This window comes from Toxotes jaculatrix, chromosome 15 (assembly GCF_017976425.1).
Source record: "Toxotes jaculatrix isolate fToxJac2 chromosome 15, fToxJac2.pri, whole genome shotgun sequence".
NCBI classification, from domain to species: Eukaryota; Metazoa; Chordata; class Actinopteri; family Toxotidae; genus Toxotes; species Toxotes jaculatrix.
The window spans coordinates 13,104,615-13,132,198 of record NC_054408.1 but is presented as its reverse complement, the minus strand read 5'-3'; the positions used below and the strand labels follow the sequence as shown (position 1 = coordinate 13,132,198).

Genomic DNA, 27,584 nt, shown 5'->3' with positions numbered 1-27,584 from the left:
GAGCACAGCACACGTCTCGTTTGGAGACAGTTTTAACATGCACAGCAGTCGGTTTGCAGACGCGTAGGAAGAACCCTCAACCAGCTAACCACCCAACTCTTCTCTCTGAACTCCGCGCTGATTGGCCGGGGTCGAGTAAAGACGGAAGTCTCAGAGCAGGGGGATTCCCCGAGGGAAGTTCCCAACTCAACTAGGCTATGTAAAACATACTTTGCAATATCCTCTCCAGCGCTTCGTAACTTCGCATTTGAAGATCAGGCGACGACGCTGCGGTGGTGTCAAAACAATAAATTCGACTTTAGCTGTTACTCGAATGAAGGTAAGAGGATACTCAGTCACTGGCAGCGGGGTAAACTGATCTGTGGAGTTGTTGCTCGGTCGCTTTATCCACCACCGGCTGAATGAGCTACGGCTAACAAGTCTCTTACATTGTAAAGAATACGGAACTGTGTGGATCTGGTTTTGAACGACACTTTAAAGTGCTCCTCTGCTGTGTCCCGGTAGGCTCCAGCGTTAGTGTTACTGTCATTTTACAACTCAGCCTGCATCTTCTACTGTGGCTTCATCCAGGAGCTGTTGCTGTGTAGTACCGCTGACAGGTAGTGTGCTGCTATGACATTCATTATGAAGAGCGAGAAATAATTGCTGAGCAGCTCTGGGTGAGACTGGCATCAGCTTCTTATTCTTATTTTGCACCACATCAACTCGTCCACGGGGACTGTTGCAACAGTAAATATGGTGCTGTAACTGTCCTGCAATTGCTCAAAAATTGTGTGAATGTCAGTTCAGGCAATGGACAAGAAAAGAAAAAAGAAAAAGCAAAATGTAAGAACTGTGTGGGTCAGTAGTCTTTGTATTTGTTGTGCAAGATATTGCAAATGCATTGAGTAACTTCATTTGTCATTACTTGACAGTAGCTCAGTTGCTCATCATTTCATCCAGAGCTAGAACAAGGTATCAGTTGTTGAAACGTGAATACAATTTTGCTTTTGTGTGCAAAATGATATTTCACCCTCACTGCCAATGTTTTTTTTTTTTTTTTTTTTTTTTTTTTTTAGAGATTAGGAAGTGAGTTTACTCAGTTTTGGCACACTTTTGTCATTGCATCAGTAGCTTACATAAATCAACCAAATAATTTGGCACCACTTTATTGACTTTTATTTATTTTTAAAGCGTGTGAAGACAAGTTGACAAGTTGTGTGCAGAGAAGAGCAGTAAGATTCACTCAGCATCTCCATGCTTTTTTTTTCTCTTGTCAAAAAAAGTGCTATCTTTAAAAGTGTGTAGCTTTTTGGAACAAATTGTTGGTGTGCTTTGAAACATGTTGTGATTTCACTCATAGGGCTCATGTCTGCTGTGTCAGTGATGATTGTGGAGCACACGGCATGGAAAGGAACATCGGAGACCAGCTCAACAAAGCTTTTGAAGCTTATCGCCAGGTCTCCATTGAAAAGGACAATGCTAAAAAAGAGCTGCAGAAAATGGTAACCATTTTCAAGCTTTGTGTGAATTGTTAACTGTTAATTGTCAAATAGGAGGAAATCTGTTTTGATTATTACTTATGTAAATGTGAATGTGGCACACATGGATGTATAGACACGGATGATATTCCAGATAATGGTGCTAAATACAATAAATAACAAAAATTCTTTTTCACAGACTGAATATTATGAGGAATACACTCAAACACTTCAAAAGCAGATAGAAGACCAGCAGCAGTTGATTTCAAAACTTCAAGCTAAGTTGTCAGCAACAAGGCAACCATCAGGTTAGTGAGGCATGCCAGATGATCTCTTTGCTTATATGCTGGAAAGGTAATTTATCCTTGCATTGCATTCCATTCTAGGCACTGAACAATTTTTAATACGTTGTCATCAAATATACTGAATCTGTTTCATCTATCATTTCCTCCTGTTAATTTTTTAACTGTTTTGGATTCTAAGGAGAGATGAAATGTGAGCCTTGCAACCATCTCCTTGATGGGGCCAGTGCTTATAGGATAAAACCGTACCCGGTATGTTCACTGTGCTCATTTTGTGTCTACTCTGTGTGAAAACCTCTATATCATGACTCCAAAACAGGTTTTTCCTCATTCTCACATTTCAGATTATGCGTGAGCATACATACAGCTTCCTTTCACACACAAACGCACACGTTGACAGTGCTTCTGCTTGATGTTGCTGCTCTTGTGTTTGCAAGAACGTTAAAGGCACATATTACGTTAGTGGCCAATGAATATGGCATAAACTATGAGGCTTAAGATATGGTTGGTCCATATATTTCATACTGTCATACAAATTCTGAACAGTGTTTTTATGACTGTTAGATCTAAGCATGATCCTTTAAAGTAATTTTTACGTTTCATTTCTGCACCTCTGGCTGTACAGCACAAGTTAGCCTGCAAAAATAACTTTTTTTTCACTGCTGCTAACCATTGTTTACTCTGCTCTAAAGCAGTATGCAGATAATCTCATGATAGTTGAAGGAAATTCTGTTCTAATTCAGACATTCACTCTGATGAGAAGGGATGTGCTTTTATAGTGTTTCTATATTCTTCTATTTATTTGTTTTTCAATTATTAAGTTGTTGAGGGTGGCTAAGATTGTATTTCTGCGGTAATAGCACCCATCCTCTGTTTTACTCTACACAAGGTGTATCTACTTTCACTTCACCAGATGGTGCTAGAGGATAATATCACTGCACAGCTCAGCAGCTTGAGCTTCACTGTTCATTATTTAACTATCCAGGAAACGTTTTTCACTAGTAAAAACTAAACTTGTGATGTGTTAATAAAACTGCACATGTATTAACATGGATAATTGGTATTAATGATCACTATCAATGTAATGTGTCTTTTTTCAGGAGAATATGGGCACTGTTGCTGTTGCTCCTAATTTGCCAGTCAACAGCAGCGTTGACTAGTATGTGTCTCTCTTTGCCCAAAGACTTTTTTTTTTTTTTTTTTAAATCATCAACATTACATTTGAAGGTAGGAATTTTTTTTCTCACTCTTTTATTTATTTGTTTGTCAGCCAGGACATGCTGGATGTATTTGAAGTTATTCAAGGAAAATTCCGGCAGATTCGGTCTCTGACCCAAAGACAAAAAGACCACCTAAAAAGATTCCATGGACGAAGTGATTCATCAAACGGTAATGTTAATATTTATTAAATATCACCTGCTGCTTTTTTAAAGGCTTGAATCTAATCTCCGTTTTTTTTTTCTTAATTCAATTACTTGAAATTGTGTTGCATTAAAATAGGTTTGTATGGGTCATAAAAACTTGTGTGTTTATTAGCTTTTGCTTTGTTCCTTAAGATAATTAGATAGCAACACCTTAGCGAGGACTATACATGAATGGCTCATTGTTCTTTCGAACCATGGCTGGCCACCTCTGTGAAAATTGCATGGATAAACACACTTAATAATTCCAGTGACTAATGGACAAAGCTGGCTCTGGATATGGCATGTTTAATTAATAATATAATATTATTATTCATATAACAATTATTGTAAAGTCTGGTAAAAGTATCTTTCAGTTATATACATGTTGAAAGGACCAGTGTGAGAGTACCCTTGAGATATTATTTTATGTCTGTGCAACTTCTCAAATCATTGCCAAGCTCAAATGTCCTTAAAGCCAGCACTGAAATACGTCAACATGTTGACTGAGACAGAAAAACTGTGTAAAATCTAATGTTTTTCTGCCATCTGACAGATCAGCGGTTCTCCATGCCCATCCAGTGCACAGACCGTACAGCAGAGGCAGAGGGACCCTTTTCCTCAGTGCTAAGGTCAGCAGTGGATATCCCACACCCACCCACATCTCTGGCATCCCGTGGCGCCAGCCCCGAGGAAAGGGACTTAGTAGACTCTCTCACCAAACTCAGTGTCAAATTCCCGCCCTCTGCGGACAGTGAATATGACTTCCTGAACAGTGCTCCAGAGAGACACATTGGTCTCACCATGCCCATGAAGCCGCCTGTCAGTACTATCCCCTCCGCAGTGACAGAGGAGGAGTCCGTGGAACAGCCCATGGCTTTTGTCTACCCTTCCTCCCCCTCCCACTCAACATCATCTTCGCTCTCCCAGGAGAATGTGCGGGGACCCCAGCAGGTGAGAATCACAGGAGAAGGTCTGAGAAAACTAGTAGCAAATTATCAGTTTATGATTGGTCTTTGCTAATGGAGGAGTGAAACAGTGTGAAGTCCAAAAAAATCCCCTTGGCTTAACTCGAAATGTATTACTGTGTAATGTGTGCTGATTCGTTTTTTTTTTTTTTAAACTTAAGCATGGATGCTCTGGTTATATTTGGCATCTTTGCTGGAAAGTGTGAGCCAGATGGAAGCAAATTACAGTGTCTGAATCTGATGAAGCAAGCATGATGGTTAAGTGGGATTTTATTTGCTGATGTGTATAAAAAATGCCTAATAAAAAACTGTGAATGACATGCAGTAAGATCTTAAAGTTGGTCCAGTTTTTCATAATATGATTCTTTCCTTAGATTCCATCAACATGGCCATTTATAATAGACATGATATAATAGACATGTTTTGATAACTTGGATGAACACAAATAGCAAGATAATTAAACACTTGAGGATAGCCTTTTGCCTTTAGTGTTGCATGAATATTTCCACTGGTTATTGGGTTGACAAAGGATCTGTTCTTCTTTTCATTAAAACAACAGATACTTCAACCTGAAGGCCAAGTGATCCACAGAGTTAGTGTTAGAATTGTTTAGAACATGAATAATATTTTGTTTTTGTTTTTTTTTTGGTTCATCCTGCTCTGCAGCCTCTCTGGAGCCCTGAGCTGTGTGAGGCAGTTGACGTGGGGACAGAGCGGGTGACGCCTCCGAGCAGCAGTCCTGATAAATGTGCTTTCTGCAACGCTGTGGTTCCTCAGGACCGAATGAACAGCCACCTCTACTCGCATTTCTCTAATAAAAATGAAGTCGACAATTGACAGCGGAAGCAGAGACTGGCGGGCCAAGGCCTCAACTGCTCCAAGACTTTACTGTATTCATGGTTTGCCATGATCCTGCCTGCCATGAAGTACATGCTCTGTACTGGATTTGAAATGACACTGCAATAAGACTTGAATCCATTTATTTAATATTGAAGAATTGAATGGTACACTTCTCTGACCATTATATTTTTCTAGTATCGCGCTGAGATTTTACTATAGGAAGTGACTATGATACATAATATGGTATATATGCGCAAATAAAGCTGATATTTACTCTTCTGACATTTTTATCACTTGAATCGTTTTCAACATGTGAACAGAAAACACGGTGGTATAGTCTTTTTATGAGTACATAAAGACATCAGGTGGACTGTGTGTGTGTGTGTATATATATATATATATATATATACACACACACACACACACACACACACACACACATCTTGAACATATTTATATATTTTAATTTCACAACATAATTTCCACAAGAAATGCATCAATCTCCTTTTGGAGAGACATTAATTCTGCAAATCAGGATTTGGTGCAGGTAGATTTTCTTTTGATAGTTTCTGCTGATATGACAGCTTTGCCCCCTTTTTACGTTGGCATCAGGATTTTATATCTCATAGAACAACCATATGTTATGTATTGGACATGCCAACAATATGCATCAAATCATTTAAATATAAATCATTCAGGCTTTTCTAGAATGGTGGACATGCTGATTAGCTCTTCCTTGTTGTGCACCAGGATAATATGAAGCAGCTGTGTGTCATTATTGGTGCGGAGTTGAAAATATTACTTTGAAGTAAGTTTAAAAGTTGGTATGCCATGTGTTCATTAAAATTGTCTACACAGATGGCAACACAACACTTAGGCACACATTCATTGTTCAATTAGTTGCCCAATTACCTTGCTGTTTGTATAGTAATGGTTTGTACTTTATGCAATATTACAGTGTAGCTATGTAGGCACTTTTACTTTAATGGTTACATTAACATGTATTATGTTTTTACTCAAATTATGCTATACATAGTTATAAAATGAGACATTCTAGGTATGCTGGTTTTAAATTACACCATAGGGTACATTTTAATATTATGAAAATATATGACAGTTTAATGCTGAACAGTGAAATACAGGTAATCGGAATTTGGAAATGGAACAGATGATTTATCAGTCACTGCTCATTGTGTGAGTGCACATCTTTCACAGTATGTACACCAGTCTTTTGACTAAACCTGAGTCTTCTAAACGGCGGCATCAGTTCTTGATTTTTGCAGTATTTATTCACACCTTTGCAAACAATTGCAGTGATTTTCACCATTCAGTGTGATGATGTTTAAAGAAATGGGGACACTGTGAGTGTTGGAACACTTAGTTGTGCAGAGAGGACCTTGCAGCCCTTCAGCTATGGGCTGGTAACACTTGTGCTGGGTAGATGAGATGGTGTGAAGTCTGCAAACAACCTTTTTTTTTTTCTTTACAAGTGTTAGGCATTATAACTCACTTCCAATAATCAAATACTGCTTAATAGACTGATTGATTTCCTGTTTCAACCTTAACTTATATTTGGCGTTGAGCATTTCACTGTTTCATAAATAGCGCAGAAGGGTGTAAAAAAATGTGATGTTGTAATGCTATTAACTGTTCCCAACTAATGAGTCATTAGACCAAAACAGAAGACCACTACTAAAACACACTATATAATGTTCATGAAGGAAAAGATTGATCGTTCCAGCCATTTGGTGAATATTACATATTTATCTGATGTAGTGTGCCACACATAATGCATGTTTATTTTAGAGAGATGTAATCCACATAATTTAACATTTCACATCACATTGTGGACACTGAGGGTAGAATTTATTCAGATGTTTTTTTTTTTTTGGCAAATACATATCCCTAATGATCCTCTCTGGTTAATCTGTGAAGAGTCGGACATTGTGCAGTCTGCAAGCTTTTCTCTCTGGGATCATGAACAGCTGCTTGCTCATAATTATGTTGTCATTCATTGTTATTTGGAAGAGGAAACTTGTACTGACAGCTAGGATTTTTTTTGTGTATTTCCGTACACTGTATATTTACTTGCTTGTTTGTACAGCAATGTGAACTGTTTGGGACACCACTTTTGCTCTGAGGCATTGTTATTGCCACCACTTTAAGTAAAATATCAGATATATGTGCCTTCTTTCTCCTTGGGACATTTGCTACCAGAGGCAGTAGATCTGAAATAGATTTAAGAGCTATAAAAAAAAAAATGAAAGAGGACAAAAAAGGAGAAGGATATGGATTGAGACGGAGAAGTAGGCTGATTACAAGGTGTCAAAATTGCCAGGAGCAAGAAGGTGAAAGCAATCAGGGGTGAGAAGAGTGCAGCATTCGTGAGGGGCAACTAATTATCCATCTCATTTGTGGAGAGAAGCATTTGAGGCAGCTCTAGCCCACTGAATGGTGACAGATTGGTGCGGAGGAGAGGGGAGGTGTTAGAACAATGGAGCCCAGCTCACCATCATTACTGCATGCTAATCAGCAGTGCTTCTGCACCACCAGTCGGTGCTGCAGAGAGTTTGGGGAGACGGGAAGTCACTGGCTTCAGGGGACCACAGTCATTTCCAAGTAGGGAAGAGAGAGAGGAAACTGACGCACGCTATAGCTGTTGGCACTCTACTACTGCTTATTTGAGCTTGTAGGTTATCCTAAGCACAGACTGATCTCTGTGGCCCGCTGTATTAGTTTGTATTTGTAACATGAGCTGATTGTACTGGAGTGTTTTTAAGTAGATTGAGTGGAATAATAATTCACTGTGTGGCGTGAAGCAGAATATACATGTGGTAATGTCATGAGAAGTTTGAAAATAAATAATAATAAATAAATAATAAAATAAATTAATACAATAGATTTTAAGATTTTAGATAGTAAGTGTAATTTAAATGTTCACGAGACTTTATGAATACAACTGGGCTAAATGAACCCAGTTAAAAAAGACAAAAATAACACTTATGTTTTTTTCCCCGAGATTTTAAAAATAGATTTTGTCATATATGGCTACAAGCAGGGCTGCTGCACATGCATAGTGCTGTTAGATGGAGAATGCAGCTGTGTATTTCTGTTTTTGGGCAAGACCATCTCAAATCTCCACTCTTTCTGTGAAGCAGGAATAATTTTTTATAATCACAGTCTGAAACAGCAGTTTTTTGTAGTGGTAAAGTTGCAATATCCAATGTTGCTTTACAAAAAGCACTATTACATTAAATGTAGAATCAATAACCCAATTGCATTCAAAGATGTAGCCCCAAAACCAAAAATATAACTACAGCACTGAAACCTGCTATTACCACCAAACTGCAAAACCTTTTAATATAAGGACGTACACTGGACAACTATTAATTTCTGATGCTTTTGAGGAAGGTTTGTTTATAATTTTTTGAGGACACATCTGTAAAAACCTATTTTCAATTTTCAAGGGCCTTTAATTTGAAATCTACATGAATTTAATGTGGTAAAAAAAAATAATTACGTACTCATCCTTTAAATATAATTATTTTGTCGATAGAATGGTATACAATTTTTATACGAAGGATATATAATATATAGTTTATATCAACATCACATCTATGTATGTTTAGCTTCTGATGTTAACTGACATCAAGCAATTGATACCTCCGATGTAATAATATTTAAACTTAATTCCATGAAACAAACATACATTTTTCTTTATTGGCCAGTAACTGGATTAAAATTGCAGCAGACAATAGATGAGGCACCATTCCACTAAGTAATTACTTTCACAGTTATTCTTCTAAATATTATATTTCTAAATATTCTAACAATGTTTATCAGATCATGCCATTGCCAAGAAGATATAACACAAGTGGGAAAAAAAGAGTTGTTAAAGGGTTTAATCAAATCGAAACAAAACAAAGAGATAGCAAGTGGATTAAGGTCACCTGGCTAGAATGCCCTCTTCACATCAATGTCATTTAGATAATTAACAACTTAGGAGAGAAGCATATTCAACTGTCTGTGCACTGGTCACCGTTGGCATGAGAGACTGCCAACTCTCATGGCGTTGCGAGCTGAGAGTATCACCTCACAGTTGTCTTGCCATGCGTTGGGCTCCTCGTGCTCTCTGTGCAGAAGTGGTGGAGCTGACTTTGTGTTCGATTAAATGTGTTGAAGCCGTCGCTGCCTGTGCAAAGTCTCAGAACAGCCCCTCTCCATTGTGTTTGTTTCAGTGCTGGTCTCAGAGACCTGATTTCTGGAGCAGAGATTTGGCAGTCACAGCAAGTGATGACAGAGGCAGTGGTGAGATCGCACCCAGAACCCCAAAGGAGGCTCACATTTCAGGCGGATGAGAGACTCGTTCAATACACAGAACACAAAAGCACTGATCAGTGGAGTTTGTTGATGCCATTGTTCTAAAATTCACATTGCACTGCCACCATAGCAAAGACTACTTTTATATGTTTACCAGGGGAGGGTTGGAGTGTTGGACATTTGTAAACTTCTGAACTTTTTGAAGACATTTGGCTGCCAATTTGAAATAATTGTACGACTGAAAGTCTGGCTTGCAAGATGTCATCCTCCTGCTATTTTATTGTCACTGCTAAATCAGTGTAGGTTGTTTTTCTTCTTGACACATGGGGGTGGGATTGAGCATGGGGATGTTTGTGGAATGGTAACTTGCAATTCAAGGGTTAAGGCAGCATGAAAGAATCCATTCTCGGTTTAATGACCTAGCCTCGCTGGGCGAGGACGACAGGGAACATGCTCTTGACTTGTACTGAATTTGCCAATTAACACCTCCAATAACAGGCTGCCTCTGAACATCACCAATGTAGAGAGAGGAGGAGCAACTCTCATGCACTTTGTTTTTCAGCCTCTGATCCTGTAATGATAAGGTCTTTGATTTCTTCATGCATTAAAAATTATTTTGCCTTATACCCAGTTTGGTAAATTTTCTTTCATAGTAGAATTTTGGATGAAATATTGCAAGAGCTATGTGATAAATAAATATATACGTATGTAGTGACTGACGATCAGACTTGCAATGATGATCTTGGAAATATTGTATTTTTCCACATGCTGCTTCAATCCTTACGTGGTTATTGGACATTCTATTTTTTGCACATGGCCATATGGCCACGTGCAGCTTCAATTAGACACATGGCTGGTATCTAAGAGACACTGTGCTTGATTAGCTTTGTCCCCTTCTTATTGTTATACATGATAATACAAAACAACAGTGCCGTCCTTGATAGATAAATCTGAAAAGATTTGTGCCTTCAAATAAGGCCCCCATTCTAGCCACCCCTCTGGTTTCACACATGCTTATCAGACTCCCAAACAACACCTAGTACAGGTGTGAATATCAAAATCCCCAGTGAAAATCACAGTGGGCACTCTTGTGTTGTCTTCGGAGTCCTCTTACATACAGCAGTGGTTTTGCATTGGGGCTGGGATGCTGCTAGCTAACAGCAACTGCAGAAACACCTTTGGCTAAGTGTAAGGTGGACATCCTTACACCAAATGTGCTTAATGACTGAACAATCGCTACCCAGATCTAATTGAAAAATGTGCTTAAGTGTACAGTAGCTGGTTATTGCCCAGTACAATCACACCATAACACGGTAGTTTCACAATTCATTAGCAGGTACTAAAACAATATACAATAATTGAAAGATGGCTGCATAATTGATAGCAGTTCACACCACAGGGAAAGTGCAGTGATCCATCTAATGATAGTAATAAAGTGTAGTGGGTTAGGACACAGAAGATAACACTTGAGGTGTGAGCTGTGTACAATTGTGACGACAAAGGCCTTTTCTTAACACTTTGTCAGCATAACAGATACAAACACTGCGAGGATGTCAGTCATATTCATGTTAGCGGGACTGAGGAGATTCGCCATGTACCTCCTCAGGGTTAGCAGATCACAGCTCGCGTATTCTCATGCTGACCACCTTTGCGTCACGTGCAAAAGAATATGAACCTTTTTTTTTTCGAGATGCTACATTCAAATCAATTCATTTATTCAGTGTTAAGAAACCATCTGGCTTGATTAGAGCTGAAAGTCATCCTGGCAGGCCAGTTTCCTGACTGACACCTCATAGAATTAGTGGGAGGACGGCTTCATTTACTGTATTTGCTTAGCTCAGACTACACAGCTCATCATCTCGCTGTACTCGAAGCTCCTATATGTGAGCTGAAAAGTCTTTCCACAAGCTCCATTTACCTCAAGTCTTTGTCGCAGTATTTAACGGATTCAGCATATCTTGGTTGTTGTTTATTAGTCTTAGATAGTGAGATATGACACTTTTTGTGTTCTCTTTGTGGAAGCTGTGAAAATGGCACGCCATATGTAATACACTTGCTTGCTGTTGGTCTTGCCAATTCCCCCAAGATCAGTAATTCCTGTGCCAATGCTCACACTCTCTCTTTGTCCTTGTGGATTGATTGAGCTTGTTGGATTGGATGGGTTTCTTTTTGATGCTGTGTCTGGTGTTTAGTTGTTGATTTGATGTCACTCGCAGTCCGGTTAAAATAACCATTTGAACCAGAACATACGTGTTCAGATGTACCTCCAAGCTACTGAAAATTTGAAACAACAACAACAACAACAACAACAACAACAACAAAAAGAATTTCACATAGTAAACAGATATAGATAAACCACAGCATGTTCCTATAATGTTTTTTTTCTCTTCTAATTCAGCACAAAACAAATTGGCTGCACATTTTGTTCACACCTTGTGTAACCTGGGGATAGTAAGCGCAATTCTCCCTCGTCATACCTGTGACTACAACCTGCAAAGTGCTCCCAATGCCCTAATCTGCGGGGTAGAGACCTGCTGTTGCTGCTGCTGCATGTAGATGTTGTTTTCTTCTTCCTTAGCTGCTTGTCCCTGTGGTTTTTACATTTACACACCCACCAGAATCACACAAGGTAAAAGAGAATATGCGAGTGTATTACAAGCTACCAATTTTTTTTTTTTTTTTTTAATCAAAAGCATGTTCTCGTTCAGTAGAAAGCAATAAAGGCACACTGATGGTGTTTGATTTAGAAATGGCAGTCAGACCATGATTTTAGCATCAACAGATGGCCAGTAGATTGGTTTAAATGAGTAACACCACTGCCTGCTTTAGAGTTGGCTCAAGTAGTAGAGTAGTGTACTACTGTCTTATCATATCTCCTTGTGTGAATGATGATGTCACCATGATAGATGCTACTCAAGTGGGATCAGACCTACTCAGTGATGCCTGTAGAGACCAGCTTTGGGAGATCCCTGTCTAGTTGCATTATTCAACAATACTCCTTTACCTCTCCCAGGGAAAAGGGACTGTTGAATATTTGAAAGACAGATTTGATTTTTTATTTAAGTGTATAGATGTATATGGGAGAAAAGGGGAAAAAAATAGAGATAGTGCCAGTCGGTGCAGGCTGGATGATCACCAAGGCAACTTGCCGAGTTTTTCTAACTGATCTACGGGACTTCTTGGCTGTCTCACTGGGGGACGTTTTGGAAACGTGGGCTTCTTTGAGCGCCTTTTGACTGCGACTACAAGTTGACGGATCATTGATCATTTTAGTCTCATAATTATGGCCACCAGTTAGTTTAGAATTTGGTCAAATCTTCACTTAGACTTTTCCACGTTTTGTGGCCGTAGCAGTTGCGACTCTGATTACACCTTGTGAGGCGTTTCAAGAGCTCACGATTTGTTGTAACGCTATTAAGAACTAATTTAAAAATTAAAAACAGGTAAAAGGTGCTGGGTCTCCTCTGGAATCCTGGGCTGTTTTGTTAAATTGAATGAATCAATATTTCAGTTGCAACATAAGAAAGGAAATCTGCTCATTGATAACGTACCAGACATTGTGCGAGACAGTGATAGCCTATTTCAAAACGGCAGTGTAAAAAAAAAAAAACATGGCTGCAGAACCACTGCTCAGATCCTGACGAGCCAAGCTGAGTATTGATCCATCTGGCTCTGAAGACACTGTCATGTCACCTTTGCATTTAAGTGTTATCTTGTCAGCTTCAAATGATCTAGCTGTCAGATCTGGAGAAAGCTGGCCTGTGTGATGTTGCTTTGTCTCTAATGTCCAGCTGTTGCTACAACAGTCTCTACACTAGCACAACATTTTAGACAAGCATTTAGTTGTTGTTTTGTACATTGCAAGATTTATGTGTAATATGATGATATCTGATTATCTATATTAACATTTTAAATGTTAGATATGATTGTGTGCACCTGTGTCAGAGTGTATACCCATGGATATTTCAACATTATGCATGACAGTTGATTCTTTAGGTCTACAGTTTTAGTCACTTTTCATCTCATTCTTTCCTTGGTGTCACCCACTCCCTCAGATAATTAAAAAGACAACTTACAATGAATGTTATCAGATGCTCAGTAGTGGCACAAACCAAGTGCAAATTGCTTCAAAATTGATTCCTTCTTTATAGCCGATGTAACCGATAGTTAAAGGGTAAGAATCCAGGCTTGTGGTGAAAGGGCACAAACTCTTTCAACCAAGGTGTGGTAACAGGGTGAAAATTTGAAAGCAAATTCACTTCCTGCTGATGTAGCCTACATCACCCCTAATGATAACACACCCACTGTATTGCACTTGCGGCACTAATTTTCGTGTTTTCACTCACATTCTCTGCAAACGTTTTTAGTTGTTCCATGATTTCTCTTTTCCTTTTTTTTTTTTTTTTTTCTTCCTTTCCTCTCATGTAGGAATCAGTGTACGGTGTCCAGTATTTAATTCAGTCCCAGTGTAGCGGCTTAGTTTCCTGGTCATTTAAAGACTGGATCGGTTCCTAACGGCTCTTCGAGATGCTGCAGGCCGGGGGAGCTGCTATAAAGGCAACAGTAGGACACCAGGCAGTAGTTCACACTTGCTGGAGCACACTGGCGAGGCTGTGAAGATGGATTCTTTCTTGATTATACGGTACTGTCTGTGTTTCTCGTCTTTCTAATCAGTGTGAAGTTGTGGCACTGTGAAATGTATTCTTTTCTCTGTGCCATTTCTGAAACATACAGCATCCTGTAGCACTCATGCAGCTGTACAGACGAAGCATTCAAATTGCAAAAAATCCCTATCACTACTTTTATTTCTTTATCAGCCTTACCACTGACAAAGTTTTTCAAGGAAATAAACTGGTCTCTATGTGTTTGTTTGTGACAGCCTGGATGTGAGTGGTGGAGACATAAATCATGTCACATTTATTTTTCCTCTCAACTTGGAACAGGGTTCTCTTCCCTGTAGAATTCAGAACTGATCATTAACCTTTCCTTTAGTTCCTTCCCTTGCCTGGTCACATTTCCTCTCTATTTGGTTCCTGGCCCCATATGCCACTTTCCTATTTCCTGCCTGCAGACAGCAGGGAGTAGCTCTATTATCACCTTCCTAGAGCTGTCTTTGAATGTGAGAGGCAATTCCATTTCACTCAGCCATGGGGAGGAGGAGGAGTAGCAGAAAAAAAAACACACCATAGAGCACGCAGAAATTGGTTTAGGGTTACTTCTTATGGTCGAATGTAAGACTATTTTGTTTTTCTACTTGTATTGCCCAGATTGAAGAACTATACCTTGTACTATCTGCTTCTGAGGTGCAGCTTTTTTGTAGAATAGTTCCAAATCAGAGCAAAGGTTAAGTGCTGTGTATCATGTCGTTGTTGTGTGAACATTTTATCGTCAACTCCTTTTAGAAGTCATCTTTTGAAATATTAACAATCCTAAAGCAGCTATATTACACTGCTGTGAAGCTGTGCTAAACATATCAAAGATGTCTCTAATGCTTTCGCTCTCAAGTGTGTTCTCTCCATTTTGCGACATTTTACTCGAAGCCTGTGTTATTTTTGGGTTTCCCTAAGTCTTATTCCAGCTTTTACAGGCGTCTAGTTCTTTGGAATGGTAGGGCTCTTGACAATATTGCTCCTGGATAAATTAAACATGAGTTACGTAGAGTGATAATCTGTGGGCCTCTCTTTTCACACTGCATTCCCAATGAGCTGTGTGTTGGCCTGGTGTTGTTGCCTGTGATTTTAATGAAGATTATTCTTGTAACACGACAGTCGCCTGTTTGCTCCTATTCTCCCCAAAATATTTTCTCTTCAAACAGAGAATTTTGTTTTCTTTCAGGGGATCTGTGCAGCATTTATTCCTTTTTTTTCCCTCTCTTTTTTTTAAGTATTATTTTTGGAGGCGAATTACCAATTAATCATGGTTATAGTTAAAGATATTTAGGTACCAAATCCTGGATGCTGATTAATCAGATAACAGGTTTCGGAGATGTTGTTTTTCCGATTAAACATTCATCATCATGTCAGCCTAGTTATCGATTAAACAATACGCTGGCAGACACAGCTGTGACTGGGTAATTAGTACTCAGTTTCATCCTGTCTAAGCAATGTAGGCTCACATCAAAAAAGGCAACGCTCAAGTTACTGGACTGGAGCCTTCTGTTTTCTATTGTTCAGGTTTAGGCTGATAGTGTTTGGGAAACCTCAGAGGATTCTCAAAGGAGTAAGTGCACACTTCAATTCATGGCTACTCTTAAAATGGAACTGATGTGTTATAAATAATTTCAAAGTTACAAACATCAGCCTCACAATCACAGCGATTCAATGATATTCATTTGGCATAAGTCAGTTTCATTTCTGTGTGCTTTTCATCAGAAATGGCTTAAAAAGTAGAGTTAGTCTGAATTTTTTATGCCATGGGCTTACTGGGGACAGTGGCCATGTTCTTCACTTGCAGACGTCTGACAGTGCATGGCAGCAGAAATAACAAAATGGTCACAAACCCCAACTGCACTCGCTGGGTCACACAGGCTCTTAAAAATTTAAAGAGACTAGCAACAAACCAAACAGTTGATAACAGGTCAGTAGCAGGTGATAAAAGAAGTTTTCGTGGGGACATTAGCCTTTCCACCAACTTCGTGATTCCAGACATTATATCCTCACCATTTGTTAAACCAAATAATACACATCAGAGAGCGTGAAGCAGCTGTAGGCGTTACTCTCAGGGATTGTAGTACCCGAAGGATTACTATATTTTACAAGTGTTACTTTGCTGCAGAATTGGTATGAGACTAAATTCACACGTCTATAATTATGCATTAATTTTACATACCATCATCTATATTCACGTTATTCTAGTTTTGGTAAAGGGGAGAACTCAGCTGAAGCTATGTGGATAGCTCGTGGCTCATTCTCCCACGGAATTATTTCCATAAGAGTGTGTTAATTATCATGCTGTCATTGTCCTGTGAGGTAGAAACAACGGAGAGCGACAGAAAGACCCACGTTAAAAATAACTTACTAACATCAATATGCGCTTTGCCTAATTTAAGAGATATGGTAAACAATTGTATTGAATATGAAATGGCATATTAATGATCTGTCGCACAGGAGTGTGGAGATTGAGAAATAAAAAAATATGATGGATATGATGGATTTGAGTGGCCTGCCGGAAGCAGGGTTTTAAAAGGGTGTGAGATGACAAAACGACAACTGTGAATAAATGCACAGTCAAATAATTAGTATAAAAATTTTATTTAAATAACACAATTCACCAGAATCTTTGTTTATGTGCTATTCTGTCATTTCTATTTCTGCAAACACTTTTAAAAGCTAAATTACAATTGGAAAACTGTGTAAATTTGTTCCCTTTATAGGAAAGTAATTGGTAATTGATGCTTTTTTAAATGGGCAAATACTGTAGGAACAGAGAGATAAAATTAACCAGGGGCTACAACCTGTCTTGAATGGGTGACTTTTAATAAGCTTAGATACTGGTCTTATTTTACTGCGCTCCAGATAAAGAAGCGCATGTATAAATATTTGTTTTGGATGAACAGTTCCTACAGTGCTAGGCTCAGGTATGGTATTAGCACAGGACCCATGTCACTTGTATTTCCACTGAACATCATAATTACCTGTAGTGAGGTTAATTTGCTGTGAGCTTTGTGGTAAAGAATCACGGCTGGGTCTGGTCTGGCTGGGCGACCCTTAAAGGCCATCAATAATGAGCAGGTGTAGGAGTGCACTTCTGCGTAGACGCGTGTCTTGGTGTGTCCAGGGAGGACAGCTAATAAGGGTTTAAAAGCCACAACTGTCCACTCCGCCCCTTAGCAGGCCTCCAGCTGTCTTTTCTGTCAGAGAGCACCCTGTCTCCCTCTGACAGAGCAGATCACTGATGGCAGGAAACCACAGGGGGGAATAGTTATGTTAGCATAGCACAAAGCACAACCACACTTGATGAGATTAGTAAGTAATAGGTAATTAAAGACTTAAGGTAAACACAGGTTCTGTCTTTTGTTTTGTTTTTTTTAAATCAAAGAGCCAGGAAGAAGGGAAGAAATACTTCTACTTTGATTTATTGATGGAAATTGCAATGTGACGTCTGGCAAACAACATATAAATAACTTAAAGGCCATCTTAAATGCATTCCCATGAAATTTTTAGTGCCGCTGTAATATAAGCCACTACCTGTCATGAATCCCAAATAACCTTGGCTCTATCCTCTTAGTTCAGCCCAGTGTGCCTCATTCCTTATTACTGGCCTGACAAGGAAATGTTTACCCATCCGACAAGAGACAAGCCATTTCATAGTCGGAAAAAGCAATTTCACCTGACTGGAGTAGCACACTATGTCCCCATATCCTTGCTGGCTATAATTTTGTTGTCATTTTGTGTGCTGTGATCATATCATTGAAGTGACAGTACTGGGCATTAGGTAAAGTCCCTTAGCTGGTGCTCACTTTCAGGCTTTTTCTCTCCTTGTCATTCACATTGATTAGATTAGACCCAGGTGGCAAGCAGATTCCTTTGGCACAACAATAAAAAATGATGATACAATGCTTGAAAAAAAGCAGGTTGTTTTATGCTCAACTGAAAAGTGTCAAGCAGAACTGGTTTATGAAAAACATTTTTTTTTGTTTTTTTTGTTTTTATTAAAATAATTATGTATAGTTGTATTTTACAGGATTCGTGAAGGACATTTCTAATAGAGATCTTTCAAAGAGATTTGCTGTAATTTTTGGTTAGGACCTATTTTTATGCTATACCTGCACTGACAAATATTAGACATATAAATGTACTTGTACACTAATTATTTTGGAGTAGAACTGACTCTTTGTAGGGAGCCTGTGCATTAAGCTCAGCTGGTCAAAGGAGGATTTGTGACAGGCAGGGGGCAGAGATCCTAACCTGCACTTATCTCCCCAAGGGACAAGGCTGGCCATGAGCATAACAAATCCACCCCCCCACCCCCCCCTTTGGTTATGTCCACTAACTGACTGAGCCAATAGAAAGAGAGAGTGTAGTCTGATAAACAGGCACCTGGGGAAACACACTGAGTTGCTGCTCGGGTGATTCAACAATTGGTTTGTTCGGGGGGTGGGTGAGGGGGGTGCAAGAAGCGAGCCCATTTTGCTTATTAAAGATCAGTGTTGGAAGTGAACCATAATCCTGTAATGAGGAGAGCAGAGAGTGACCTCCTTTGCTTGGGCAGAGACAAGCCTGTGCTTGTATGTTTCACAGGAAGAGATTGCTGGACCCTATAGCCCTACTGTAATGACCCCTCTTGTTAGCTTCAGAGATTCATGACTGTTCATTAGAGATACAAACTTGTGGATGTACCCACCATGGTAGCGGCTTTGTTCGGTTTTTGTCTTAACCTTGTCTGGTTCAGATTGTTCTCTGTACACTTGCTGGTTAATGACGCTGCAGAATAACTAAACCAAAAAGTTATTCAGTGAAGCGGAAATGATCCGTTTTTGATGCTGTTCTCAGTGATGTTGTACTAGACTCTGGACTGCTTTATATTAAAATGGGTTTCTAATATTTTCTATGCCCTCATATGAGAGGGACAGAGAAACACCTTTTAACCTAATGCAACTGAATAGAACCCCATAAACTCCAGTTTAAAAAAAAAAAACACACACACCACAGTATTGAATCAACACCTCTCTGACACTATAAGCCTCATAAATGTTGCATTGAATTATATTATTATTCAGGTGCACCGGAAATGTGCAGACCCAGTACAAGTTAAAAAAAGGGCCTTACAGTTACAGAATCAACTGTACATCAAACCACTCGCCTTGAATAGCAGTATGTGTTAACTTGGTAATAACCGTGTTAGCAAGTTAAACAGGAAGGTGTTTAAACTGGCTGCTGCCACCCTCTTTGCACAGGAGACTGGGTCACATTAACCTGCAGCCATTCTGGTAATTTCAAATTCTGAATTGTCATCATCATCATCATCATCATTGTCCTGGAAAAGTTTCATTATTCAGCAGTTAGGACTTCAGGTAGTCTGTTTAAGCAATTAAATGATGGATTTTTTTTTCTATTTTAGTTCTTATTTACTGAATTCTAGCTGCTACCAATAAGCTCATACTCCTTGTTTTAATTGTCACTTGTCTTAAAGACCTGCTTCCTGCTCACACGAAATTTGACCTTCATTTTTTTTTCTCATTATGTATAACCATCCAGACTTGATATTATTTTAATATACCTTTAGTGGTTACTCTTACATTTACTTCTCCAAAAGACAAAAATTTATGGATTAAAATTGTGTTAAAAAAAAGAAAGAAAAGAAAACCAACTGTCCCAAGCATATATTTTTTAAGCTCTTCCTTTACTTTCTGTGAGCTGTGTTTGTCACAGCAGACCCCCGTTATCAGTGCACTGGTTCATAACTTTACTGCATAAAATATTTACCAGCACTGGGACTCATAAACACATCTTCAGTGGGACGCCATGATTTCACGCTATATCGCAAACATTTTAAGGCATCAGATGCACTGCCTGTCATGGACTGTCATTTTTGGTGTGTTAATAATATATCTTGGTTTCTTCGGCAGACATACTTTGGCACTCATGGCACATAAATAGGTAAATAACGCGGATAAATTGGTAAATAACGCAGCTGACGTTACAACTGACAGTGGAAAGCAACATTTATATCCATTACACTTTTATTTTATTTTGTTTTATTCTTTATTTTATACTATTTGTGTTTTATGTTATTCTTGTTCATACATATTAGAAACCGGAGTCCATATGTTTTAATCAAATATAGGCCCATGTCACACTACAAACAAATCACTTTGCTCACAGCGCTCCTCATATTGTCCTAATTAAGAGCTGTCTAATTAAATTACAGCCTTGAGTTAACCAATGGCAGTACTTGTTTCATTAGCAAAGCAGGGAGAGTGATGGAAAGAAAATCCTTCCTGATTGCAGGATGGTGTCAATTGGCTAATTTGCTGCCTTTGGTACCTCAAGTCATAGCAAGGCGTTTTCATAGTGTTAGATTAGGAAAGGCGTGCGCAAAAGCTTGTGATATAGGTTGAGCTAATAGTGGCTTCCTATTGAGCTATGCAGGTTGAGAATTGCATCTCGCCAGCGAGTGATCTCTCCAAGAAATTTATGAATGTGGGCAGTGGCTTTTCGAGCTCCGATGGATCAGAGCTTTCGTTGCAGGACCATCCTATTATATCTGCAAGTGACAACCTGGAGAGAAGTTCACCTCTGAAAAAAAACTCTAGGGAGATGACGAATCAGTCAGAGGCAGACAATTTTCCCGAATCCAAGGACGCATCAGGGGACGTCCAGAGGGGCAAACTCTCTCCTGATCTTCACGGAGTCTCTGACATCCGTCATAATTTCGATGGATCTGCAGGAGAAAGGTGCATCTTTTCTCCATCTACCCAGCCACAGTCAGTCTCAGCAGCTCCCAGTGCCATGTTCCCTTACCCGAGCCAGCATGGGCCAGCGCACCCGGCTTTTTCTATTGGAAGTCCCAGCCGATATATGGCTCATCATCCGGTCATAACTAATGGAGCTTACAACAGCCTTCTCACCAATACTTCTCCTCAAGGCTACCCGGCAGCGGGCTACCCTTACGCGCAACAGTATGGACACACTTACCAAGGAGGGGCTTTTTACCAGTTCTCTTCGGCGCAAGCAGGACTGGTTCCGGGGAAAGCGCAGGTGTATCTGTGCAACAGGGCCCTGTGGCTGAAGTTTCACAGACACCAAACAGAGATGATCATCACAAAGCAAGGACGGTAAGTGCGCGCACTCACGGGCTCATCTGTCATATACCTGCAGAATTAGTCGATTTTTTGCTACATCCCTGTGAAGCTTTTGTTTCCAAAGTTTGAAAAAAATGATGTCTAATAACATCACATTGCTATTTTCCCCAATTAAAAGAGAAAAACGGACTCGGCACGAGGCCAATGCGAGCTGATAAGAAAACGGGGAATCTAATCTGATTTTTGTGCGCCTTTTTTTTCATCATGGAGTCGCTTTTTTTTTTTCGTTTTTAATCTGTGTTCCTTTATTTTTCCACAGACGAATGTTTCCGTTTTTAAGCTTCAACATTTCTGGCCTCGACCCCACTGCTCACTACAATATATTTGTGGATGTAATACTTGCTGATCCAAATCACTGGCGATTTCAAGGAGGAAAGTGGGTACCATGTGGAAAAGCAGACACAAATGTAATAGGTATCATATTATTTTTTGTAATTATTACATTTATTGCACAATTAAAAAAGGTACTATTTGTTGATGAATTTTAACCACTGTCAGTGGTTTAAAAAAATCTGATTTGAGTTTTTCATGGGAAAAAAAATCTCTTATAATAATAATAATAATAATAATCAGTCACACACACTGTTTAAGTTGTCTGTTCTTTGTATGTTCTTTATAGGAAATAGGGTTTACATGCACCCGGACTCGCCAAATACCGGTGCGCACTGGATGCGTCAAGAAATATCATTTGGGAAGCTAAAGCTTACAAACAATAAGGGTGCCTCAAACAACACAGGGCAGGTAATGCAACACTGATGTTTCAGTTATAATTTTTTATTTATTTTTTTATCATAATTGATTGAATATTAGTTGGAAATGTGCAATGACAAATATCTATTTTCCCCCTTTCAGAACTTATTCGCTGCACATGCTAGTCATTATGTTTTTCAGTTGAAGTTGTTGGATATTGCTAATTGTATAATTTACAGCGCAACAATGCTTTCAGTTTTATTATAACAATGATAAGATTAAGCTAGATCTGTTTGGCGTGATGTTTAATCATCTATCAAAAGTTTGAAAGTGAGTTTCTTTTAACTGAATCTCCAGATGGTGGTTCTCCAGTCTCTCCACAAGTACCAGCCCAGGCTCCATGTGGTGGAAGTAAACGAGGATGGGACAGAAGACACCAGCCAACCAGGAAGAGTCCAGACTTTCACCTTCACAGAAACGCAATTCATTGCCGTCACAGCTTACCAGAATACCGACGTACGAGCGCTTCATATTTGACACAACGCCGCAAATTTCCACCCAGACAAGTCTACCGCATTTCACCTTTAACAATTCTGATATATTTCTGAAATTTTAAAACAAAGCACAACAAAATGCATTTGAATGGAAATCGAGTAAAAAAAAAAAAGTCTAAAATTCTAACAAGAGGTTGATTGCGAATGATCTCATCCTACACACACACACACACACACACACACGCACACACACACACACAGAGGAAGAGAGACTCAGTACTAAATAACAAAATATATTTTGGGATTGACTCTGCAGTGCACTGATCTACCTACACAAATCTTTGTCTTCTAATGAATTCATTATTTTCCCACAGATTACGCAACTGAAAATTGACCACAATCCGTTTGCTAAAGGATTTCGGGACAACTATGACACGTAAGATTGCCCTCTTCTTCCTTTTTAACATTATTATTAATATTATTATTATTTTCTGTCAGAATTTTGACACACGATACTGTAATATGATTTTTTTTTAAAATAAAAAGTCAGACTGTTTCTTTCTGAAAAGGTTAAAGTCACCACTGTAGTCCTGCTGAGTGTTTTCTGAATGTTTTCTGTAAATATATGGAGGAGGCTCATAAGAGTTCGAAAAGGAATCGAGTTTGCATTGACTGCTGCTGGAATAAAGGATTTTTCAATTTAACATGAAAATACTTGACAAAAAATAAAAAAAGAGAGAAAAAACCCCCACTTTTGATTGATGTGAGTTCCGCCTGTCTTGCACTGAAAACAGGTGCATATTGGCGATTTGTAATGATATTTTTTGGCAGTTTCGCGTTGCATTAATTGATGTTTTCTTTGTCTGAGGCAGCTGAAATGTTTTGAAACCAAGTTATTATCTCCTCTCTAAAGAAGACAGATTTTTTCCCCCCTCTCACGAGACATACCACACAAAATTAGTGAGCTGGTGAAATGGATACTAGCCCACATTTCTTTGATTTTTAGATGACCGGCTATGGCGCACAGTTTAGTTTCTGAATTGTTTCTCTGTTTTTTTTCCTCTCCATCTTTTCAGTGTCTACACAGGCTGCGACATTGACCGCCTAACTCCATCACCGGGTGACTCTCCGCGTTCACAGATCGTGCCGGGTGCGAGATATGCCATGCCTAGCTCTTTCCTGCAGGACCAATTTGTCAGCACTTATGCCAAATCTCGCTTTCACCCTGGCGTGGGGACTGGTCCTGGCACGGAGCGCAGCGTCCCACTCGGCAACAGCTTGCTATCCCCGCAGCAAACCGAGGAGCCCACTGTTGCCACCCCCCCGCAGCGATGGTTTGTCACCCCTGCCAACAACCGACTGGACTTTGCTGCCTCGGCATACGACGCCGCTGATTTCGCCGGTAACGCGGCCACCTTGCTGTCCTACGCAGCGGCCGGAGTAAAGGCTCTTCCCCTGCCGACTGCAGGCTGCTCCAACCGGCCTCTTGGCTATTACGCAGACCCGTCAGGCTGGGGAGGACGCACGCCGCCGCAGTACTGTGGTGTAAATAGCAAATCCAGCTCGGTCTTTTCCTGCTGGCCCGCTAACTCTATCGGTGGCAGAGCGGCCACCAACTACCTGGCCGAGGAGGGAGACTCCATCCCGACGGAGAGATCACCTATTGGCGGCTCGGAGGAGACCAAACCCAAAGACATGACATCTGAGTCGAGCTGGATAGAGACGCCGTCCTCCATTAAGTCCATTGATTCAAGCGATTCTGGTATTTTTGAACAGGCCAAAAGGAGAAGAATCTCACCTTCTGCCACGCCGGTTTCAGAGACAGTGTCCCCGTTAAAATCTGAGCTGCTGGCACCGAGAGAGTGTGAGAAGAACTGCACAAAGGACATTGGTTATTACAGTTTCTATCCTCACAGTTAAAACAAAGACAACAATCAACCTGTCTATCTATCTATCTATCTATCTATCTATCTATCTATCTATCTATCTATCTATCTATCTATCTATCTATCTATCTATCTATCTATCTATCTACCTGTCTATCCATCTATCCATCTATCTATCTATCTATCTACAGGTTAATCAGTTAAAAAAAATGATAAGGACTGCTGCCACCTCCTCAGTTAATGGCCAAAGTGTAAATTCTTCCACTATTGACTGCTTAGCCCTGTCATGGGCCGAGCGCTTTCTTTTCACTATGTCAAGTAAAAAAACACAAACACTGTAATTATGAATATAATGTATATAATACTGGACATTTGGTGATAGTGATTGAATGTACACAAAATAGATAAAAATCTGATCCATAAGTAGTGTTTTAAAAAGCGAACCCCTTTCTGTTGAGTAGCCTAAACGGTTAGTAAATGAAAAAAAAAAAAATGTTATTGAGAATCTGTACATGAAATGTTCTTGTGTAGCATATACTGGCATAAAAATGCCTGTCAGTGAAAAAAAAACCAATGTATTTTGTACTTTATCAAAGCTGTAGGCTACCAGAAGTTTATGAACTACTGCAACATTCATGATACATGTGGTTAAAAAAGTTATAAATGTTGGTAATGTAGACTTAGGGTCTTATTCATTTATTAATTTCAGACGCTTATTTTTCATAGCCTGTATGCCGTTGTGAAAATCTCTGTATCTGCTGTAACGTGACTGAAACATAATAAACGATGTTATCATCAGGACAAGTAAGTTCTGTTTTATTTAATCTCATATCAAAACTGACATGCACGTGAATCGTCTTTAAATAGACAAAGAGTTTATATTTTCATTCACATTTTTCGTGAACCCATCCTCTGGAGCGTTTTTTCCCCTCCCCAGCAGAACATAGCGGTTATATAAGGACTCCATGAAGGTGCTGATCGATGAGAAGGCTCCAGATAAAAGTGAATAAAATAAAAACGAGAAATGTTTTAATCTGAATATCAGATAGAAGTGATCCCAATGACATCATCCTTGGGAGAAAGATTTCTCTCTTCCATCACTCTTCCTCTACACAAGACGTTTCTTTTATTTTCTTTTATTTATTTATTTATTTATTTATTTTTTGATTGGAGACACTGCAACAAAAAAAAAAAAAAAAAAAAAGAAAAGTTTAATTTAAAGAGGGAACCACAAATCATGGGAGATTAATAATAATAATGGAGTCGTAGTCTGAGTGGTTGTTCTCGGATCTCTTCAATAACCTAGATATTTCTTTTCTGACTCGACAATAAGGATTACTGCCGCAACATTTGGTTGGAATGACTTCGGCGTTTGCATTGTTGGCCAAGAAATTTCGGAGGGTGAAAACTTGAAAACTTTTTTTTTCTTTTTTTTTTTTGTTTGATAGTTATACACACTGAAAATCTGTAAAGTTTACAAGTTTATTGTTCAGCGGCCAAAGGAAGTGACACATCAGAAAAAGAAAAAAAAAGTGTCCATTGTGTGAAAATGTGCAAAGGACCAGAACAGACCCGCAGTAGCCAGGGGGGTGAGGAAAAAAAACACACACAAAAAAAAAACACGTGATTTTATAAAATATGCGGCGAAAGTACAAATTCTTTTTTCGATATAACTGATTGCAGATTGGTTAAACTGCCGATTGAAAGACTCGACTCCGGCTATTTATGCTCTGCTTCTTTTTTTAATTGCGTCATTTGAAAAGTGATTGAACACTGATACCAAATGAATGCATTTAAGAACAATTAAAACTGACGCACTTACATGGATTTTCAGTGTGAAGGAGACGCTCACAGCTGTCGGTAAGAGCTGTGCAGTTTAGTTTTGTCACAAAGCGTGTGTATGAGTGTGTGTGTGTGTATGAGTGAGTGTGTGTGTGCTAATTCTCGCTGACAGTCAGCGATAGGCCTTCCCGGGGATAAACAGCAGATGGCGATAAATGAATGCAGGTCCTGTGATCAAAGTGCTCTTCAGTGAGCTCTATTCTTATACATATACATATACATATACACACACACACACACACACACACACACACACACACACACACACACACACACACATATATATATATATATATATATATATATATAATTCTGTTTATTAATAAACAAACTTCTATTTATGACTCAATTACAGGTCCTTACTGCTGTTTTCCTCTGGATTCAGCTAGTGATCTACACCAGATGGCGGCACTTTACTATTATTAAAAGGAATCCCTGCTGTGAACAGGACTGAAAACTGCAGCGCCAAATATGTTTTCAGCAGCAGTCCCCAAGCTCTGCTGAACACCACAAACAGGCTTGAAAACACTCTCCCTGACAACAGTCAGAAGTTACAACTAAAGAAGTCACAATTCAAGTCACAGTTCAAATTGTAAAAAAAAAAAAAAAGTATGATCGGCTGGCATGGGTGCCTGGAACACCTGTGCCCATTTGGACCAAACAAGACTCTCCATGTGGAGGCTTGTTCATCCTCGAGTTCAGTAACTTCAACAATACAAGTCATGTGCATTCATTTGTCTTTTAACAATAGGACCTGGGGTGAAAGGGGACAATTTCAGTAGCTTGAAGTTGGAGAGGACCCACATCATCTACTGTAAGGACAATAAGACGCGTAAATGACTCTCTCAAGTCTAAAATTCATCTTCCAACTCAAAATTATTATCCCCAGATAAATACCATTTAAAAGATTTTAAACTCATTCTTAATTGATCGTGCTCTTGTCTGGCTTTTTGGAGTTCAGTTTCTATTAATCATGAGTGAGATATTGTGTGGAATGTGTGTGGAAAAACACTCAAACAAAGATGGCAGAGCAGAGAGTGGGACTGCAGCTTTTTCTGCTAAAATAGTCCGCATGAATAAGCCTATACCCACTGAGTCAGAGACTAAAAAAAAAAAAAAAAAAAAAAAAAAAACATCAAATAATTTTAGGCTGTAACCTGCAACGACAAACAGCACACGTCACAGAGCATCTTTGGATAGAAAACATTGTTTACTTCTGATTTCAGTGATGTTTCCTGTGAGTTGGTCTTTTTCATATTTCAGCCTTCTCACCTCTGTATCTCAAACAAAGGCTAAACATTTCAGGAGTGACGCGTTCACGTCAGCCATGGCAGAGATGCGCATGTTTTTATGAACCGGGACGGCGTCTGAGAAGCGCTAATCATCTCCGAGCTGTTGACCGACCGACGACGATATGAACATATGACCGCTGTGTGGTCGCTCAGTCACTGCTGCACCTGACGGGATTATACACAGCGGAGATCTCGGCGCCATCTCTCTGTTACCGGAGAAGTGCTCAGAGAAGGTGATGGACACCGCGGACCAGGGTGCTGCTCAGATAGAGCCGCTGCTGCCATCG

At 39.4% G+C, this 27,584-nt stretch overlaps 2 protein-coding genes across 4 annotated transcripts in view; both read left to right on the top strand.

Annotated features, from left to right (window-relative positions):
* Positions 1-180: 180 nt before the first annotated feature.
* Positions 181-5,252, top strand: tank (TRAF family member-associated NFKB activator). 3 transcript variants are annotated; one of them, XM_041057997.1, is made up of 9 exons: positions 181-319; positions 505-599; positions 1,343-1,484; positions 1,660-1,768; positions 1,944-2,014; positions 2,863-2,921; positions 3,033-3,151; positions 3,719-4,116; positions 4,797-5,252. In XM_041057997.1, exons 1-9 carry the CDS (start codon positions 314-316, stop codon positions 4,965-4,967), a joined length of 1,170 nt encoding a protein of 389 aa, XP_040913931.1. In that variant the 5' UTR covers positions 181-313; the 3' UTR covers positions 4,968-5,252. The 3 variants fall into 3 exon arrangements, with proteins under 3 accessions (XP_040913931.1, XP_040913932.1, XP_040913933.1); XM_041057999.1 differs by lacking the exon at positions 181-319 and adding an exon at positions 1,174-1,214 and having other exon boundaries at positions 521-599; XM_041057998.1 differs by lacking the exon at positions 505-599 and having other exon boundaries at positions 186-319.
* A 15,281-nt stretch (positions 5,253-20,533) lies between these two features.
* LOC121194818 (sodium-driven chloride bicarbonate exchanger-like) overlaps positions 20,534-27,584 on the top strand; it is a 29,397-nt gene continuing 22,346 nt past the window's right edge. The window contains exons 1-8 of the mRNA XM_041057882.1: positions 20,534-21,066; positions 21,353-21,507; positions 21,713-21,834; positions 22,141-22,299; positions 22,652-22,713; positions 23,354-24,168; positions 26,757-26,837; positions 27,451-27,584. Coding sequence (XP_040913816.1) covers positions 20,549-21,066; positions 21,353-21,507; positions 21,713-21,834; positions 22,141-22,299; positions 22,652-22,713; positions 23,354-24,168; positions 26,757-26,837; positions 27,451-27,584 — 2,046 coding nt within the window. The 5' untranslated portion in view covers positions 20,534-20,548. The remainder of the gene's footprint in view (positions 21,067-21,352; positions 21,508-21,712; positions 21,835-22,140; positions 22,300-22,651; positions 22,714-23,353; positions 24,169-26,756; positions 26,838-27,450) is intronic.